Source organism: Xiphophorus couchianus, chromosome 14 (assembly GCF_001444195.1).
Source record: "Xiphophorus couchianus chromosome 14, X_couchianus-1.0, whole genome shotgun sequence".
NCBI classification, from domain to species: Eukaryota; Metazoa; Chordata; class Actinopteri; order Cyprinodontiformes; family Poeciliidae; genus Xiphophorus; species Xiphophorus couchianus.
This window is the reverse complement of record NC_040241.1, coordinates 16,141,275-16,159,880: the sequence shown is the minus strand read 5'-3', so window position 1 is coordinate 16,159,880 and position 18,606 is coordinate 16,141,275. Positions and strand designations below refer to the sequence as shown.

The following is an 18,606-nucleotide window of genomic DNA, read 5'->3' as shown; positions in this document are numbered from 1 at the left end:
AAGCCTTTTAGTACCAAGGACATCAAGACAGTTGTGTAAATGGACAGAGTGCAGTGCTTTGCAAAACAGTTTTAGATGTTATTGCATAATATCAATTTTTGTTGTGTCGTTTATATATTTATTTTTGACAAACACAACATACCTCTGTTTCTTTTCTCCTCAGATAATGCACACGGTGTCATCTCCAAGTCATTTAGTTAGAGCCAGAATACCTTTTACCCTCACAGAATGAAGACCTTGGGCTGTTCTGAGCAGAAAGCCAAAGATTTTCTGTGCTTATGAGAAATTTAGAGGGTTTGAAGTTCTGGTTGTAGCTTTCATTATTCATAATGATTGAGTCACATATTTTAATGAACGCTGTTTTTTAATTATATGGACATGTTCATTGAATGCTTTTCAATGAAAAGCATTGCTGTTCTTGACCCTAGGTTCTTTGTACATCTCTGGCTTTGTGGGTTCTCTTCTATTTAAAGAAAAACTGGACTGGTTGCAGTTCAGACACATTCTCTCCTACTTAACACTTCCTGCTGTTGCTGATTGGATTGGTGCTCTGTCCCCTGTTTTTAACCCCCTTTTCTTTTCTCAGCTATTATTCTGACACTCTGTCCCAGCTAGATCCAAACACATCCATGCATCAGAGTCTATGTCAGATTGTCTTATTGTTTCTCTCTCCTTCCTCAGCGTGACCCAAGCCTAGTTCTAATGGCTCCTTCAACAGACAGAGGTAGAAAGAGTTTTATGCTGAGTTATTACTTAAAAGCGAGTAAGGAGTGAGCGACAGACGTCTCCACTTGACCCAGGTGGCAGAAAGCTCATCTCATGGGCTGCTGCGAAAGTGGACAAATTCAGGCAGTATGAAGATTGACCTGAATCCCCTTTTTCAAAGAGTTTCATTCCTCCTTTAAGATTGACAGAAATTAAATGAAAGTAACTTTCTCACAGCATGGTTTCTGAGAGCCTGTTGAGCTCCAATAAACAGAATTAAATTGTTAAATGCTTAATGTGTATTTTGGGCATTTATCCTTCGGTTCTAATCAGCAAAGGCAGTTCGTCATGTGTTTGGTGGCAGGCGGTGAGAGGTCCACTTTTTACCAAGGCAATCACCCTGTTGCATGTCCTAGTCAAAGTCAAAAACCAATTCATAATCTTTGGTAAAGCTTGAAAGTTGATGTTCACCACCATTCTCAATTCAATACAAAAGACTAAGCATTTTTGGCAAAGTGAAAAAGGGCAAAAATGTTCTTTATAGATGTGAAAAACTGGAAGCAAAAGACTTGCAGTTGTAATTACACAGAGAAGTATTGCCTCTGGGAAGTTAAAAACAACCGTATGCCACATATTTAGATGTATTCGTTTAAACTTTCTGAAAGTGTTTCTTCCCTTCTACTTTCCTAATGTGCATCACTGAGACTTTTCAGATACAATTCATTTTGATCGAATACAATGACGTTTGTGGTTGTAATGTGACAAAATGTGAAAAAGTACAAGAGTGAAGCGTTGCGTATTTTTTTCCCAGGGTATATAAGTCATATGAGGCATGCAGCCTTCATTATGTGAGCTAGATTCACTAGCTCATTTCACAAGTGAGCTAGAACTCGTATTGGCCGAGTGGTGGCGCCAAAGAGCAGTAGGTCTGTAACTGTCAAACATGGTGTTCAGAAGTAAGATAAAGTCAGTGGATGGGAAAACTGCAAGAGTTTAGAGTAGATTCTAATTTTATCACTGTTATGATAATAATTAGCATTGTGCATATAGCAGATGTGGGTAATGTGTTAATTTATTTGTGGACTATAAGATGATGAAGTCTTGAAACTTTAATTTAATCCCAATTTACAAAATCAGCACATAAACGAAACAAAAACCAGACACATAGTGCAGTTAATTTACAGTTTTCTGTGTTAAATCAAAACAGTTCTTTTTATACCATAGTTTCCATCCCATCTAATCCCCCCTAAATATGTCATTTGACATTATTTTGCGCTTTTACGCAAAGATACTGCAGCTTCCATTTTTTTTCTCTCAAAACAAGTAGTTATTTTTAGAGTCCTTATTGTGAATCATATTTTGCAGGAAGCAGCTTTTTAATCCCTTAAAAGCATTCTTACGCAGCGCTCTAAACCGCTCCACAAGTGGTGGATCTGACAGGGAAAACAAGCAGCATAACTGCGCTTCCCATCAAGTAATGGCAACTGTGACCGCCCCATCCCAGATTGGAGCACCCAAAAAAAGGGGGGTTGGGGGATTCAATAAATTATGCTAATCAGTCATGGCAGATTGGAGGCGGGTTATTGCCTTAATGAGAGTGGGAGCTGTCGCCACAACATGCGCACTGCCTCCCATTCCTCTTCCCCCCCCCTCAGCTCGTGTCTCCTTCTACGTTTCCGTGCGTAACAGCAGCTTCCTTCTGCAGCAGGCTACTGTGCAACAAGTTTGCAGGAGCTCTACTCATCTATCCGTGACTGTCACCATAAAGTACGCGAACGCATCGTTGCAGTCTCTCTCTCTCAGGCGCGCGCGCACACACACACACACACACACCCACACACACACACACACCCACACTCGGAGCAGCAGGAGCGGCAGCAGCGTGCCATCCCTTTCGTGACTCCGCACCAGATGCGGTTTACTCCCGGCGGCGCGCAGTTGAATGCGGGGGATCGAGAAAACAAGAGGAGCGTTTAGTGTGTGGAAAGACATTTAAAGAGAGTTGCGAAATGGAGAAAGAAGTGAAGCGACACTATCGCACGACAGCGCTGAACATCATCTCGTCTTTATGTTCAGTGGCGTCCATCGCGTTCTGCGTCCATCTGAGCATCAGCGCGGCAGACATCAGGAGCCGAGTTGTGGGTTTGGAGAGCGGGACGTCGGAGCGCACCTTCATCCAGGTCCGCGGATACTCCATGGAGGATTTCAATTCTCTGGTGCAGCAGAGAGTGGATGAGTTGCTTTCTCAGGTAAACCATGACTTCCACTTTTTTTTTTTTTTTTTTAGCTGCCTTCATATGATCCAGTATCACTTTTCCGTGCAGATGAATTAAAGTGACGTTCATTTGCAATTTTCAGCGCTCTTATGAGAATTTCGCCAAGATCAGGACGGCAAGACAAGCCTCAGCTGACTGTAACTGCCCCCCAGGTAAGGGCACATGCACTTTTACTAGTCCTAGATACACACTAACTTTACACCTGATTAGGGCCCCAAGAGAACTTGGTTGTGCACATACAGGTGCAACTTAATAGATTGTTGAAAAGTTCACTCCGCTTCCTCAGTTTCAATAGTGATACTTCACAGACTAATCTCTTCCATGTGTTTATTTCTGTTCATTTTGATAATTATGACTTACAGCTAATGAAAACCCTTTGGTCAGTTTCTCAATTAAAAATCGATTCAATATACAGAAATGTTATAGCCAACACAATCATGAAGAAGACCGACTTGACAGTGATACCTTACCTGACACACCTGGCTGTTGAGATTGCATAATCTTATATGAAAGTAGAGTGGAAGGAAAATGTTTGGCAGAAGAAATAAATCCACAAGCAACAGCCATAAAATAATTAATAAGCAAAGCCCATTCTAGAGTTAAAAACACAGTACATGGACTGCAGCTGGAGCCAGGGCTCCAAGAGAAACCACACAGACTTATCCGCTGCTGTCTCATTCTGAGTGTTAAGCCTCTCTTCAACCAGAGACATGAATGTCTCTTATCTGTTCTTGAGAATAATGGAATGGACTGGGTCTCGGTGGTACAAAGTGTTCTGTACAGGAGAAAGTACATTTTGAACTTCATTTGGAAATGAAGTTTCCAAATGAAGATTTTTGGACTGACCAGCAAACACACCTGACCTCAACCTCACAGAGGATATACAGCAGGAGTGCTCAAGTCCAGCAGTGGAGAGCTACTAGTCTGCAGCTTTTATTATGCAACTCTATCTTCTCCAACACACTTGAATCAAATGCCTGACTTACCTCATCAACAACCCATCCGTCTGAATCGGGTGCGCCTCCTTGTCATGCTGCATTGATGCAGTGATTTATGCAGGAATCCTGACCAAGTATTGCATGCATTAGAGTTGGGCGATATGGACATAGTACAACTAACAATACCAACAGTAAGAACTTTTTTTTTTAACATTAAATGGAATTTATTGCGATAACAACAAATCAGCATTCTTAAGTGCCCACCACTGGGGTCACTCATTGTCTCAGCAAGCTTATTTTCCTGTAATAAAAACGTAAAAATGTATCTGTCTTAAATATTCCCTGAGAAACATAATTTTGGGTTTTCATTGTAGCTGTAAGCAATAACAGTCACAATCAGAAAAGAAACTTTGAGTGTAAAATTGTTACACTCTGTGTATAAGTAAGCTATACGAGTTTAATTTTTTTAAAATTAAATGGTAAAATGAAGTTTTTAATTATGTTTTCTTTTATTGAGATTCAACTTTAAAACTATGAGACTTGCATAGTTTTAAAGCTATATTAAGAGTCATACCTTGAAGATAATTAACTGAGAACTGTACATTGACTGTTGTTCCTTTAGTAATAAATGTGAAGTGACTGCTGTAATGGTCAAACATACTGCATCATGTCGTCATGTTGACTCACTTGTGTTACTGCAAATACCAAAACTGACCCAGCTTTGAAAGCACCAAAAGAAAAAGTCAGGGGTGTTGTAGTGGCTGGTGGGCCAATTTGATGGCGGGCCCCTCAAATGCCAGCCGTGGGCCCCATGCAGGCTTGGGCCGGCCCTGTTTATCTAAGGGCGGGTAGAGCGGTTAAACGTGGAGGAATGAGTAGGAATCTGTCGACACAGGACGGTTTGGGGGGTCTGATTGTGTAACAGCTGAGCGGAAAAGCCCAAAGGCGAAGTGCTCGGTGCTGAGCTGTGGCTCTGAGTGACTGTTTGACTTGTGATGCTGCATGCTTTTGTCCATTTGACACAATAGGCAACAAACACAACTTGAAATTCACATTATCCACCAGTAGATGGAAACATTTATTCCTGCAGTGCTGGCCAGCTTTCTAGCAATTTTAGGAGGATGCAGTGAAGGTCTTGTGAGGGTTTAGCAGTGCTCCTCACTTTGTAGTTGTTGCATGTTTGTGCAACCACCCAGAGAAAATGGCTCCTTCTTTTAAAGAAGTTAAATATCTAACAGCGCTAAATGTATTCTTAAATAATGTGGCATTTCAGCTAAATTAAATTGCTGTAGTTCTTCCTTTGATAGCTAAAGCGTTTAGCACTTCAATAAGATGATTTTGAGGACTTTTGAGGACTATTTTCATGACCGATCAGCCCAGAAACAACGCTTTGCTAATCGCTGTAATTTCAGTAATAAACCAGAGAATTATATGTGATGTGAAAGCAATTAAATTCACCTTGTTTGAACCCAACTAATAGTATAAAAAAGTGGAAAGCACTGCTGCATGCAGCCAGCATTTTGAATGTCTTTGGCGCTTACATGGGAGCAAAACAGAATAGAAATAGCCTTTATGGTCCCGCAGAGGGGATATTAAGCATGTTACTTCTGAAGAAAAAGCATAGACTTGCACAGTTTTTGCAGGCACAATAAAACATTTGTCTTTAAAAGATACTTTGTTTCATTAGATTCGAATGAAAAAGGTCGAGGTGGTCAGAAAAAAAGTGTCCACCAAGCCTTTGTAAAGCTGTGTCCACTCCACAGAGCTGTGCTGATGTGCTTTCCAGGAACTTTATGCTCTTTCCTGGCAGTCTGCTGAACTACTTAGTGGCTGTTTACTAGACTTGATGCCTCAGGTAGTTTTCAAAGTTTCACAACTTTTTAAAATTTTGATCATGGGCCATCAGTCTCTGCATCATAGACTCGGGGGGTGTTACCCTGAAAGCATTCACACCCCTAGATCTCTTTGACATTTTGTCAGAGTGCAAAACTAAATGGCCCAACACAAAGCAGTGGATAAATCTAAAGTCGATAAAAAGGAGGAGATGGCTTCCCTCTCTTTTTTTTCTACAAATACAAATCTGAAAAATAGTGTGTTATGCCTTTCTAGTCAGTCCCTTTTACTGTGAAAATACTCCATCTCAACAAACACATTGCGGAATTTGTATAATTTAATCTTAGTACATACTTTGAAGATCTTAAAGGCTTGTTAGGTAAACAAAGGACATCGTGAAAACTTTGGAGGAGCTGCAGAGCTCCACAACCCAGGTGGGAAAATCTGTTGACAGTTCAACTGTTAACCATGCACTCTATAAATCTGGCTATTATGGAAAAGTTTTAGGAAGAAAGCCAAACAAAAGTGTGGATAAAAGTCACTGTGGTCAGATGAGATCAAAATGTAACTTTTTGACACACTTAAACGTTCAGAGCTATGATAGAAGGGTTTATGTCAACACACACATGTTACCGTGGCTCAGTCCCAAACTAAAATCATACCAGACTTAACATCGAAAGGTTTTAAAACTTTTTCTAAGAACAATACTTATGGGTTGGTAATGAGATACAGAGTTGATTGGATTTTGTTCCTATAGCTCAGCAGCTGCCATCAGTGCTACAAGACTTTGTCCTCCAATTAGAAGTTGGACTCACACACAGTCTGTCCTCTATTTTTGGAATAAGCTCAAACATTCATCCTATCAGACATATTTGTTGTATTCAGTCTTGGCTAAGTTAAAAAAACATAACTCGACAAGGCGATAATCCTGAATGAATGCGTTCCCCTTCTTCACCCCGTGTTTTTATCGACTGCGAATGAGTCATCTGCTGAGTGGGCATGCCTGAATTAACGAACCAAAATTACTGTAAGGATTAACATTAATGAGACCCATCACAGTCACGCAACTCTCTGCACTTCATCATACATCTGGTCTTTATTTTCCTCCACTCACATCTCTGCATAGGGCAGAAATTAAACCATGAAAGCCAATCAGATTCAAATGAAGTGTGACAGGGATAAACCAGGGGCAGTCAACAGCTGATGACATGCCACGCATCATTCTGCAACTTCTACCAGGTAGTTTCCTGGAGCTATCATACAGAAATTTATAGTGGGAAACAGCCCTGGTAGGCATCTATTACACAAGTTTGCCTAAGTCTTCCGGATGGAAATTTGTAAAAGCTGACTGAATAACCAGTTTTAAACTCCTTTATGGTCTTTACTTTGAATTCATTTGAACTGTACTAGGTTTAAGATATGATCAGAAGTTATAGCTTTTGATCCCAGTCAGAGATCCTATCCATCTCTCCTTTGCCAAAAATGTGACTGAATGCAGATGTGTGGAATCTGGGGTGACTTTACATAAGCTATGCAAGATAATCACTGTGATGGAATAATCAGTCATAGTTTTAGTCCTGAAAATCACATTTTTTAACCTTTGCAGGGGGATCATTTTCTTTTCTCTTCAAACTTTGCCTAATATCTATCACAGAGACAGCTTTTTATTAAGTTTAGGCAATTTTTAATAATGTCAAAGAATGCAACTGTTACATAAGAGTTAATGGGAGATTAAAGGTTCAGGGTAACATTTTGGAAACATACCTTTATTCAAGTTTTTGTTTATGCATATTTTTTGGTTAGCTTTTAGACCCTCCTGCTGTGATTGTTTTGTACCTTGAAACATACTCTTTGCAAGCTGAGAGCTATATATATATATATGTTTTTCTTTTTTTTTCAAGCAAATAACTTTACACTCTATGACTTCTGAATAGGTTCACTCAGTATCCATCTTCTCCCCTGTCTAAGAGATAGCCTATGGCTCAGATGTGGCTCTTTTTCTCAGTTTGAGGACAATAATGTGCTTTTCACAGTCCTCACTTTATTACTGTCATTGAAGATGGAGTGCTTGTATAGGCAGTGCAATGGGCCATAGCTTGGGGGTATTTTGTGCTTCTGAATAAGAGGAAATTTCAATAGTTTTTTTTCCCTCAGAAAATCAGTCTTGAACTTTAGCTTATTTTCCTACACGTTGACATGATTCTATGTAAAAATCTAAAAAGTAGCTTTTATCTTGCTGTCATTTCATCTGTAACAGTGACAAGCACTGTTTAGTTTTCGGCTTCAAAGTGACTAAAAGCATTTTTACATTTCAGTTTGCAGATGCGAATGCTGCGTGCTGTTCTCATCCTGAGTGCTTTTACCTCTACCTGCACAGCCTATTACACTTTTTTGGGTCCGGCCTTTCTTTCATGTTTTATAGCTACATGGAAAATTACAGCTCCCAAATGCAGCACAAAGGGGAATTATTTTCATCCTGAGCGAATACTGCTCATGAGGTCTTACTTAAAGTCAAGTCTACATCAAATCTACATCAATTCCCACCTAGTGATGGTTTTAAGGTCAAATAAATTAAATAATTAACATGTCTTTTTGGCAAACTGGATTATTGTACAGCCCCCCAACCTTTCAAATTGGTTTAATGTTAGAAAATGTTAACAGATGGATTAGTTTGACTAATATCTAGCTTTTAGAGAAATTTGATGGTCTTGCTTTTGAAACATGTACAGACCAATAATTTTCTTTCTTTGATTTAAATTACAGAGAATTTGTTGAAAAGAAGACACTGCCTTATGTCTAAACACCTTATAGTCAAAGTTGGAAAGTGAAAGTTGAAACATGTCAACATAAATACCTCCATCATGTGTAAACCTGTTTAGCTCCCTGCCTGTGGTGGCGCTGCACCAAGAACCAATGGAGAAAATGACACAAAAACCTCAGAGGAAGACATGGGCTCAACTTCCTTCTTCACAAAATGTAAACAAATACAGGGTGGCATTAGATTTAACATTTGTAGGATTTTTCTTAAGAGATCACAAGCCATTTCTCCTGCTAGCATAAGACAGAGATTGGTTTTGGGTCTATTTACTCAAAATGAAACCCTGGTAGTTTGGGTTGATCAAATGGGCTCACCAAATCTAACTCAGTTGAAATAATGTTTCTTTTTTAATATAAACAACATGTAGAAAATAGTGTTTCCTTTCAAGTAAGTTTTTACATTTCAGTACTTTCTTTTCCTTTTTTAAACACCCCAATGATACTGAAAATAGTTTTCTTTGACTCTTCCCTCAGTAATAACTTCCATACCAATGAGCATTATTCTTATAGAAACCTAACAGTGCTAAGGTATGGTGCATTCACTGACTAGAATAATATTGGATTTTTATGATGTAACACTTTGTGGCGTATCTAAAAACTTTTCAGACCTGAAAAATAAACATTGCCTGCCACAACTTTTGCCACTGCTGTGAAATTGTGTGGAAAAACTTTGAAATAAGTAATTATGGAAACTTGCTGACCTCAACAATGCCGATTTGTACTGCAGTTCTCAAATGGTGAGAATTGTTTATGAATTTCCTGTCGCGGTCCTCAGTCGGTGTGGTGGTCATTGTCCTGCCTACATATCATAGTTCTGGCTGTGATAAACTAGGCAGGACAGTTCCATGTTTGAATAATTGCTCTAGTAACTTTTTAAACTTTTCGGATGGAAATATGCTACTGCAATAAAAAAACCTAATTTATTTTAGGGCTTTTTTAAATAATTGTGGAAGATGGTATGGTTTTAAAAGTATTTCTTGGCATTAGCAGGCTGTTTGCTTTTTCATATTTTATTTACGCTGTCCTTTTTCCTGGCTCTGCTTTCAGTGCAGAACTTGATGTTTAATGGGACCATCATAAAATGTGGAGTCAGCAAATGTAGGTCCTTATATGCTTAAATCTCAACCCCCTTCTCAGGCACCAACCTTTCCCTCCAATCTCCCTTGAAGCATTTGTAGAAGTTAACGCTTCAAAGGTCTTGGCAGCTAAACATCGGTCAAAATCCTCTTGAGAATACTGCAACGTACAGCTTGCAGTTTGCAGGAATTTGTTTTTTCCTTACTACACACACAGAAAACTGGCTGTCAAGTGCAACAGACGGGGGCAGCGAGGGCTTAGATCAGCTGGATGTTGTGACCTCATCGTACAAAATATAATTGTAAGCAGACGCAGCAGCGTTTAGGGTAGCTTGTCAACTCTAAACCAAATTTGACATCCAAAAGTAAAGCTGCACACACAAATGCAGGCGCTGGGATCACAGGCCTTTAGGGTGAAGAACTTTTTTTTTTAAGGTTCTTGTAGACAAACCTGTTTACAGTTCTCCTTTCCGCTACACAAACAATGTAGTCCACGTGGGGTTATACAGTTACAGTTCAGCAAAGCCATCTCTTATATCTTCACCTTAGTAACCTGTAATTAATCACTGACAGCTTCTGAATTAAGCCCTCTGTGTGGTTTGGAGCCAGGAGGTGCGCTAATAGTTGTGTAATTACCAAGTGCTAGGTAAAGCAGAGCAGACTTCCAGGTAGCTGCCGAGGCCAGCTGCTTCTGGTTAGGTGAGTCAGGTTTGGCTCTCTTTGTTACTAACTGAGGCCGGAGATGATGGCAAAGGAGCGTGGGAGGCTTCACCTGCGTCCAGCGCTGAAGAGCCAATTATGAGTGTGTTGCTTCCTGCTCAAAAGCTTCTAACTTTAGCTACTTACAAACCTGGAGCTAATTGCACTTCACATTTACAGTCTAGCAAGCGTTCTACTGTTCAACCACAACCTTAAATGTGTTTTATTAAAAGGCTTTTATGTGATAAGCCAACATGGCGTTGAAGAAAATCCCAGTGAAATAGCTCGTGGCTCCAACATGGCAGAATGTGGAGAAATTTAAAGTGAATAGTTTTGCAAATCTTTATAGAAAAACTTGTTGCAATGAGCTCAGATTTGACATCAGTCTAAAGAAAGGAGAATAAATGTTACATTTGCCCTGACTTCAAGGCTGATTATTAGGAGAAGAATGTTGCATAAAGCACAGATGGCCTCTTCCTACTCTTGACAGCTGTTTTTATGAGGTATGGCAAAGAACGCCAGCTGACAAAAGATGAAAATGAGCTTAAAGCCGGGCAGAGTGGCACACTTTTCCCTTTTTTACTCAACGCTAACCTGAGGGCGGCATGTTGAATGGAGAGCAGATTACATGATTTTATATGACGGAGGTCAGCACAGCTCTTTGCTGCAGATTTCAGCACCGCAGGCTTTGAGGACGAGGGCCAAAAACAGAATGGAGGAGAGTCAGAACGCCCCAGCTCTAATGGTTGTCTCGTGTGTCCTTGAACATTTCCTGGCGGTGATTCGCAGTCGTCATTTTTACTCCTTTTTTTTGTGCGGAATAAAGCAGGAAGCTCAGAGATCCTGTCTTGGCTTCTCACAAGCTTACTTCTTGGAGGTAAATGAAAAGGTTTCCATCATTGCGACTTAGCGACACACCCAAAATATGGGTAAAACATATTTATTTTTTGTATTATTCCTTTTAAAGCTGTGCTTCTGCTACATCTGATCTTGATATTGCCATATTTCAACAGTCATCATGTCTGTACCTTTCTTTACCTTTTGACCTCTAGTGTAAAATCACCGCTGTAGGTCCACTACATCCAGCAGATAGCCTTCAGAGAACAGTGACTCATTGCAGTAAAAGATGACTTACAAACGTGCTCATAACGCCGGGTGCAAAGTCTCAGTCACAGGAGTCTCCTTTGTGATTGCTTAGTTTCCCTTCCCATTTACTCATCCTTGACCCACAACTTTCCAATTAATTTAAATTAACTTCTTATGTGTGACACCCTCCCTGAACAGCATGTCTTCTGTTTAAGGAATTGTTCATTCTGTGTGACAATGCAGTACTTTTGACGTTGCTTGGCCATCTTAGAGAAACTTACAACATACCCCAGGATACATAGAAAACTTTTATTTACAGTGAAAAAGACTTTTCAGAATTATCATAGTCATAGTCTATGATAATAGTCCTCAATCCCTTTACTGCTGAACAGAGTAATTTGTGAAGAAGCAGTTGTACTTTGGTCCTTTCGTACACAATGAAGTCGTCTTGCCAACCTTGCATCAATTTGTAGCCACCAGAAGCTGGCGGCTTCATCTCTCTACAAGAGGGATGACCATCACGTTGCTAGTATTTAAACACATAATGTCACCTTATACCATATTGCATGCCGATATGGAAGTTTTACTGACCTTGTTAAACTCCTCGAATAGTGTTTCTATTCACTAGACTTATCTGCAGCCGTTAGCTTTTTTCTTTTTTCTGCCTTGTAAGCCGACACTTTTGGCTTTTAGACTACAGAGAATCACAATAGCTCTTTTGCAGATTTTGGGTTTGGACACATTGATCACAATTAAAATGGTGGTTTTACAAGCAGCTGTAAAAATGTCTGTTGAAAACAGAAAACCTCTGGCTATTTGTGACGCAATCCTGCTCAAACAATCGTAGGCCTAGTGTGTGGCACGTTTTCTGTATCTTATAACTTTCACTCACTGTTTTGACTAAAAAAAAAAAAAAAGACTGCTCAACTTTTCATGTCATCACTTGTGGTCTTTGGAGGCTGTTGTATTTGTATCACCTCTTTTGAGTTTGAATTGGTTAAATCCCCATCGCTCATTCACGTGTGCACCACATTAAATTGAACTGCTTGTTCTGGGTGCTTATTGTTGCCTGGGAGTGTAGTTTCAGAACATAGCATATTGGTCCTAAAATGTCCAAACATTTAGGAGAAGTAAAAAAAAAATCACCTAGAGAAACAGCTGAGTAGAATGGGAATTTAATTGTTTAAGTTGAAACCAAGACAAGTTGGTGTTCACCCAATGTAGCACTGGCAGTAATCCTTTTGAGAACCATTTATTTACAATTGATGCAAACATTTATGAGAGCTTTTCAAGTTTTGAACCAACTCGGCAGAGCAAAAACAAGCAGCTTGTCCTCAGGCCATTGGAAGACAGCAGGGATTCAAACTGTTTCTCACAGTGGAAAAAGTGATGGAGAAAAGCAGGATTTGCCCAGCAGCTTGCCAGATGATGTATGCTCCCAGAGTCCCTGAGGGCGCCACCAAGAGTTTAAACTCAAAAGAAAGTCATACTGTTCAAATGGAGCTCCTATTGGTGTTCGGTGTCCAGTGGACTGTGAACTGGATGTCCAGGGTGTTTGTCAATGAAAGGAACTCTGCTTGAGATCTTGTTGGCATGTTCACCGTCCCCCTCCTCACTGCGCTCACCGGGGGAGAACTTGCACTTTGCCAGGCGGCTCTTCCCTCTCAAAGCTTTGCTAAATGTGACATGAAATGTGAATCCGGCTGTGGATCCAAAAGGGCAATAAACACACAGTGCAAATATTTGAACCCATGTGCACCAGCTAACATAGTGATGCACACCTGTGGACTAAGTTGGATGCATGGATATACATGTATAGACCGCAGTACCACAAAAGCATGCAGCAGTTTGAGTTGCCCTTCAATGAAGAGCAACAAGGTTTTCAAGTCATTGCGGCTTGTTAATTTAATTTTCCAAATTGGGACAGGCAGAAGGAAAGACATAGTTTGAAGGAATTTGTTCCATCTTCTCTTAATCTGTGATGTTAAGATGTGTTGCTTCAGTATTTACTGATGCTTTTTGATTTGCATGCAATCAATTTGAAATGTGCAAAAGTTTCTTCAAACACTCCAGTGCCTTGAAAGACAACTTGGCAAATCTAAAAAACATGGAAAAGCTCATTAAGCGTTGTCAGTGAAAATGAATTTATATTGAGCAAGAGGGTTTGGTCACAGCTCAGTAAGCTTTGCTTTCACACACTCTTCTTGTAGATGGTGTCAGCTCTTTGAGATGCAGCCCAAGGAAAGCTCAAGGAAAATCAGAAAAACGAGATACGCTTCAGTCAGACTTAAAAACTATTCATTTGTGTTAACATAAAAAAATTGCACAAGAATCATAGGGTGCAGTGCTGGACTCAGTGGTTGACTTCATATCACAACCTGCTACAATTATAAATGAAATCATTTAAACCTGTGTTTGAGAATGAGGTGAACTGAAAATCTTAATCATTCAGTTTCTTTGTTTTTTACTTTTACGCTTTGTAGATTTCTAATGCCTCAACCCCACTGGGTTGAAATGTTATTTTCCTTGTGAATTAGGGGATCTTATGGAGAGCTTATGCAGCTGAGATGTAGACATTAAAACACTGTTTCAGAGCCAGTGGATATTCCACACACAAAAATATTAATTTATCAGCCTTTTATGTCCTTTTCAAAATATAAAATACAAATAATTTATGGATTTAGAGCAGATATTTATTTCCGTTGAGCATTATGGAAAACTTGCCTACATTTTGGACTGGTTTTGGCTGAGAAACAATGTGTGGTTAAGCTGCTGTCTCTCTCTGGTGCTCAAATGTCCCGCAGGAGCAAATGCACCACCATGGAAAGGTGCATGCGGCCTTGATTACGTTGATTAGTTTCACCTGTCGGTGTGGTGTAAAACAAGGACAGAAAATTGAGAAAACCACAGAAAGGATACATAGCTGTGAGGTTTTGCAAGAAAACATCTCGTAGCCAGGAAAAAAAAAGCAACTTTAAACAAAACTGGGCTGAAAATGTTTCACTGGGCCGTCTGCCCAGTAAGGGACTGGATGGAGCTGGTGGGGCCACCAGATGAGAAGCTGCTTTTGGAGGGCTTAGTAAAATGGAGGTCCAGGTGAGCAAACCATTCCATTGTTCTCTCATGCCTGTCACTTCCAGGCATTTTCCCACACAGAACTTAATTGTATTGTTCAAGTTTTTTGGCATCACTCTGCTTTCCAGTAGTCCATAACAATGCTTCCACTGTGGAAATGAGAAAACCCTACAGACAGATGGAAAGAAAGTATTATTGCTTCAGATTAAAGACTGATGGAAAAAAGACAAACAAGGAAGGACACACGAAAGAAGACAGGATGCAAGGAGACAAAAGCAGAGGAACACAAGTAATAAGTTAATTAAGGAAGGAAGGACACTGGAAAAGGAGGATTGGAAGAAAGACGAGAAGGAACAAAGAGAGTAAAGAAAGTTAAAGAAGAGGGACATATGGAATTGCGACAAGTCAATTGTAACCAGTGCACAGGAAATAAAAGAACAAGAGATGGAAATAAAGGACGCAGTCTTAACTTTTCAGAGTTTTAAAATAAAACAAACTTAAGTTCATGAATGAAGGATGGAAAGATTTTGAGGAAGAAGGTCAGAAAAGTGAAGTCGCATTGGAAGTAGGTGAAAAAGAGTAACGCGAACAAGGATGAAGGTCAGAAAGGAGAAAAAAAGACCAGAAAGAAGGAAGCAGGTAAGGATGCAAAACTGGAAGGAAACTAGCATAGAAGGCTGGAAGGATGGACCTTTAGACACATTTGTCCTCACTTTCTTTCTCATACTTTCCTAGAGATGTAAAAATGCAAATATATAATTCACATGTGTCTAGACTGCATAAAAACGCATCGCTATAGATTTTAACGAGACACAACCACTTCTAAAAATAACATCGGGTTAGACATTATATTCCTTTATGTCGACCCCTCTTTCTTTTACCAATCAACATGGCGCCCTGCGTAGCTTTGTTGGAATCCAGGTTAATGAGCCACTTCCCCCGAGTCCTGCTGCTATCTCAAGCAGCTTCCTGTCTCATGAGGTCCTGGTTCTGCAATCCAAACTCGACTCCTCAGTCGGAGTCCTGATATGTATGTTGGCTAGAACTGAAGTGCCATTTGAAACACATTTACCTCCTGCTGTTGCATATGCAGGGTGACTCAGGTAAAACATGCAAAAGAGAAGGAAATTCTGAGCATATATGCTATAAATAGAGCTGAAGTGTTCAATGTTGTATTTAAAAACATGCTGCCTGCTAAAGAGGGACATCTTGTGACTTGCCTAATTGGTACCATTTCTGCTCACTAATTTTAATAGCATGCTTTCAATCTTTATTGTCTTGCAAGTACACCCATGTGTTTGCAATGTTTTCTCAAACTTTAGTTTTATGACTTAAAATGCTTATTATAATTTAACGGCAGAGCAGCACAAGACGGTCAAATCAAGCATAATTAATAGACGAGCTCAAATCAAATCCCAACAGGGTTATAACTCAGCTAAGCAAAGTGTGTGGTCAAGGTTACAGCAACAATACAAGCATCTTTTTTTTTCTTCAACAATATACTGGGTGTCAGGCTGACTGATTTGATGTGCTTACAATCTTTCTCAGTGCAGAAAGACTTGAGAAATTCCCTTTCTCTTGCTGTCCTTCTCTACTTGGGCTGCCGCAGTTGAGCATTAATGGTCTGATAGCCAGTTGACAGATTAGAGAGGAGGAACTGGACCTGGCGCTCCTGAATAAAAGCGACATGGTTTCCCAGTAAGTTTTGGCATATTTGTTACTCAGATTGCGATGGTAACCAGATTAGTTTATCCTTTCCGTCTGGTGCAAAATGCATGTGTAAAATCAATTTCAAGAAACGGAGAGCATTTCATAAACGTGCGGACGCCCAAATTGACTATTGTATTTCATTTTCAGCATGCGTTTGCTGTCAGCTGCAGCAGACCCTCTCTTTCACTTTCATGTAACATAATAAACGATGGGGAAAGTCTTACACATGTGTGGCTTCCAAGTCAGAAACCCCTGAGTAACACGACTAGATTATGAACTTGTAGTTCTGAAAAGCGGTTATTCATTACGATTCATTACCATTGGCCTTCCCTCCTCGGAGCTGGTAGTTACTTTTTTTTTTTTTAAAGATGGAGGTCAGTTGCAGGAGCAGACAAAGTATCTGCGTTTCTGCAAATGTCATGGCCCAATAACATGAGAGTGTAAGTTTCGTCTGAGACATGAGTGGGGGGGTAGCACAACATAACAGAGTGGAATTCAGGATTTAAACCAAAGAAACATTGAGTCTCGAAGGAGTTCAGGCACGCTTGCCTGTGAATGTCATAGCCATAAATCTACATTTTGCCAGGCCCAGATTCAGTTGCAGTTTGAGAAAACGTTGCTGAGTTGAAAGACGTTGGTCAGAGTTTAAGCTACCCTCCGGTGATGTGTGTAATTACAATTACTCTTCGGCTGCATCTTAGCTTTTTCGGTTTTTATTAGAGAGAACTTACAAAAGGATGAGCATGAACTGATCTAAAGCCTGGAGGTTCTGCAGTGCCTTGCAAAAGTATTTATACCCTTTGAACTTTTGAACCTTTTCACATATTGCAAATTGCAACAGCAAACTTCTATTTATTTTGGGAGGATTTTATGTGATATGTAACGAGAAAGGTACAAACTAGAATTTTTTTGTTACAAATGAAATCTCAAAGTGTTGCATGGATTTTTATGAAGTCTCCTTTTTCTTATACCCCCAAAATAAAATACAGTGCATGCCTTGGGAAGGCACCTACCCAGTAGAGTCCACCTGCGTGTAATTTAATCTGCCCTGTAAATGTTGTTGTCATGACTAACCTGACCAGTAGTTAGAGTCCACATATAAATGTCGTTGTCCAGTGAAGGTATCCGAGGTTTGTTAAAGAACATTAGTGAATAAACAGCATCACGAAGATTTGGAAACACAGTAGACGGGTAAGTGAGAGACTTGTGGAAACCTTTCATGTGTAGTTGCGTTCCTGTTGAAGGTTTTTGACTGTGTGGCATCGGCCATTTTCTATGGCATAATACTGTATGTTGGAGCAGCAGTTTATCAGCAGCTGAGAGGAAGTGGTTAGATAAACTAATCAGGAAGTGTGTGCTAGTATGCCCCCTCAACTCAGTGTGGGTGGCAGAAGAACTCTGGCTAAAATAACAACACTGTTGGAAAATGTCTTTCACCCCAAGGAGCAATCTGTTGCTGAACAGGAGAGCTTCTTGGGTGGGACAGACTACTGCATCTTTGGTGCTCAAAGCAGCGTTATTGTAGTTCCTTCCTTCCTTACTTCCTTCTCTCCTTCCTTCCTTCCACCAGTTGCTCTGTAACCATTAATGCTCTCAACAAACTCAATAAGCGTTTACATTCCTGCTGCTTTTTGTAGTTTTTCTCACTACTTGTAAATAATCAGTTGTTTTAACCATATATAGATGTGCATTTTGTAAATTTTTAAATTGTCCTACTCTGCACATTTGTTTCAGTCATATGCTATTTTAATATGTGCACAGTGTTTTGTAAATAAACTGTACAGTAGGTTATACTTATTTTTTTTTTTTTTTAAACATACAGTAGTTTTGCTTTTTGTAAATCTACATGCTTCATCTTGCTTGTCACTTTGTTTCTGGCACACCTGAATTGTACCACTGAGACATTAAAAGTTATTTATATTGTAGGTTATAAAACGTTTGCACCATTTGATCAGTCATCAAAAACAGCAAAGACTATGACATCTAAAAACATTGCTATCCACCTAAAGTGGGAGCATTAATCAAAAAGGTAGCCAAGATGCTCCATAAATCGAGTCTCTTTGGAAAAGTGGCAACAACAAAATTGTAGAAGGAGAAAAGAGCTAATGTTTAAAGTCTACCAGTCATGTAGGGGACACAGCAGTCATGTGGAAAACTATGGTCAGATTAGACCAAACCTGAACTTTTCAGCCTGCATGAAGGCACCTCACATCTAGAGAAATTAACACTTCACATGACCTTGTGAAAGCAATCCCCACTGTGAAGCATGTTGATTGCAGCATCATGGTAAAAGATGGCCAAAGTTTATGGAAATGGATAGAGCTAAATGTTGGAGAATATTGGCTGAAAACCTGAAAGAGGCTGTAGAAGAATTGAAACTGAGGCAGACAT

The 18,606-nt window shown here is 39.8% G+C and overlaps 1 protein-coding gene across 13 annotated transcripts in view; it reads left to right on the top strand.

The window, feature by feature from the left end:
- Positions 1–2,343: 2,343 nt before the first annotated feature.
- The window catches only part of col25a1 (collagen type XXV alpha 1 chain), a 200,886-nt gene continuing 184,623 nt past the window's right edge, over positions 2,344–18,606 (top strand). For 5 of the 13 annotated variants that reach the window (XM_028038391.1, XM_028038395.1, XM_028038396.1 and 2 more), the window contains exons 1-2: positions 2,346–2,954; positions 3,064–3,133. In XM_028038391.1, coding sequence (XP_027894192.1) covers positions 2,715–2,954; positions 3,064–3,133 — 310 coding nt within the window. In that variant the 5' untranslated portion in view covers positions 2,346–2,714. Of the gene's footprint in view, positions 2,955–3,063; positions 3,134–18,606 lie in introns of all 13 variants that reach the window. The other 8 variants (XM_028038393.1, XM_028038392.1, XM_028038389.1 and 5 more) reach the window with 3 other exon arrangements.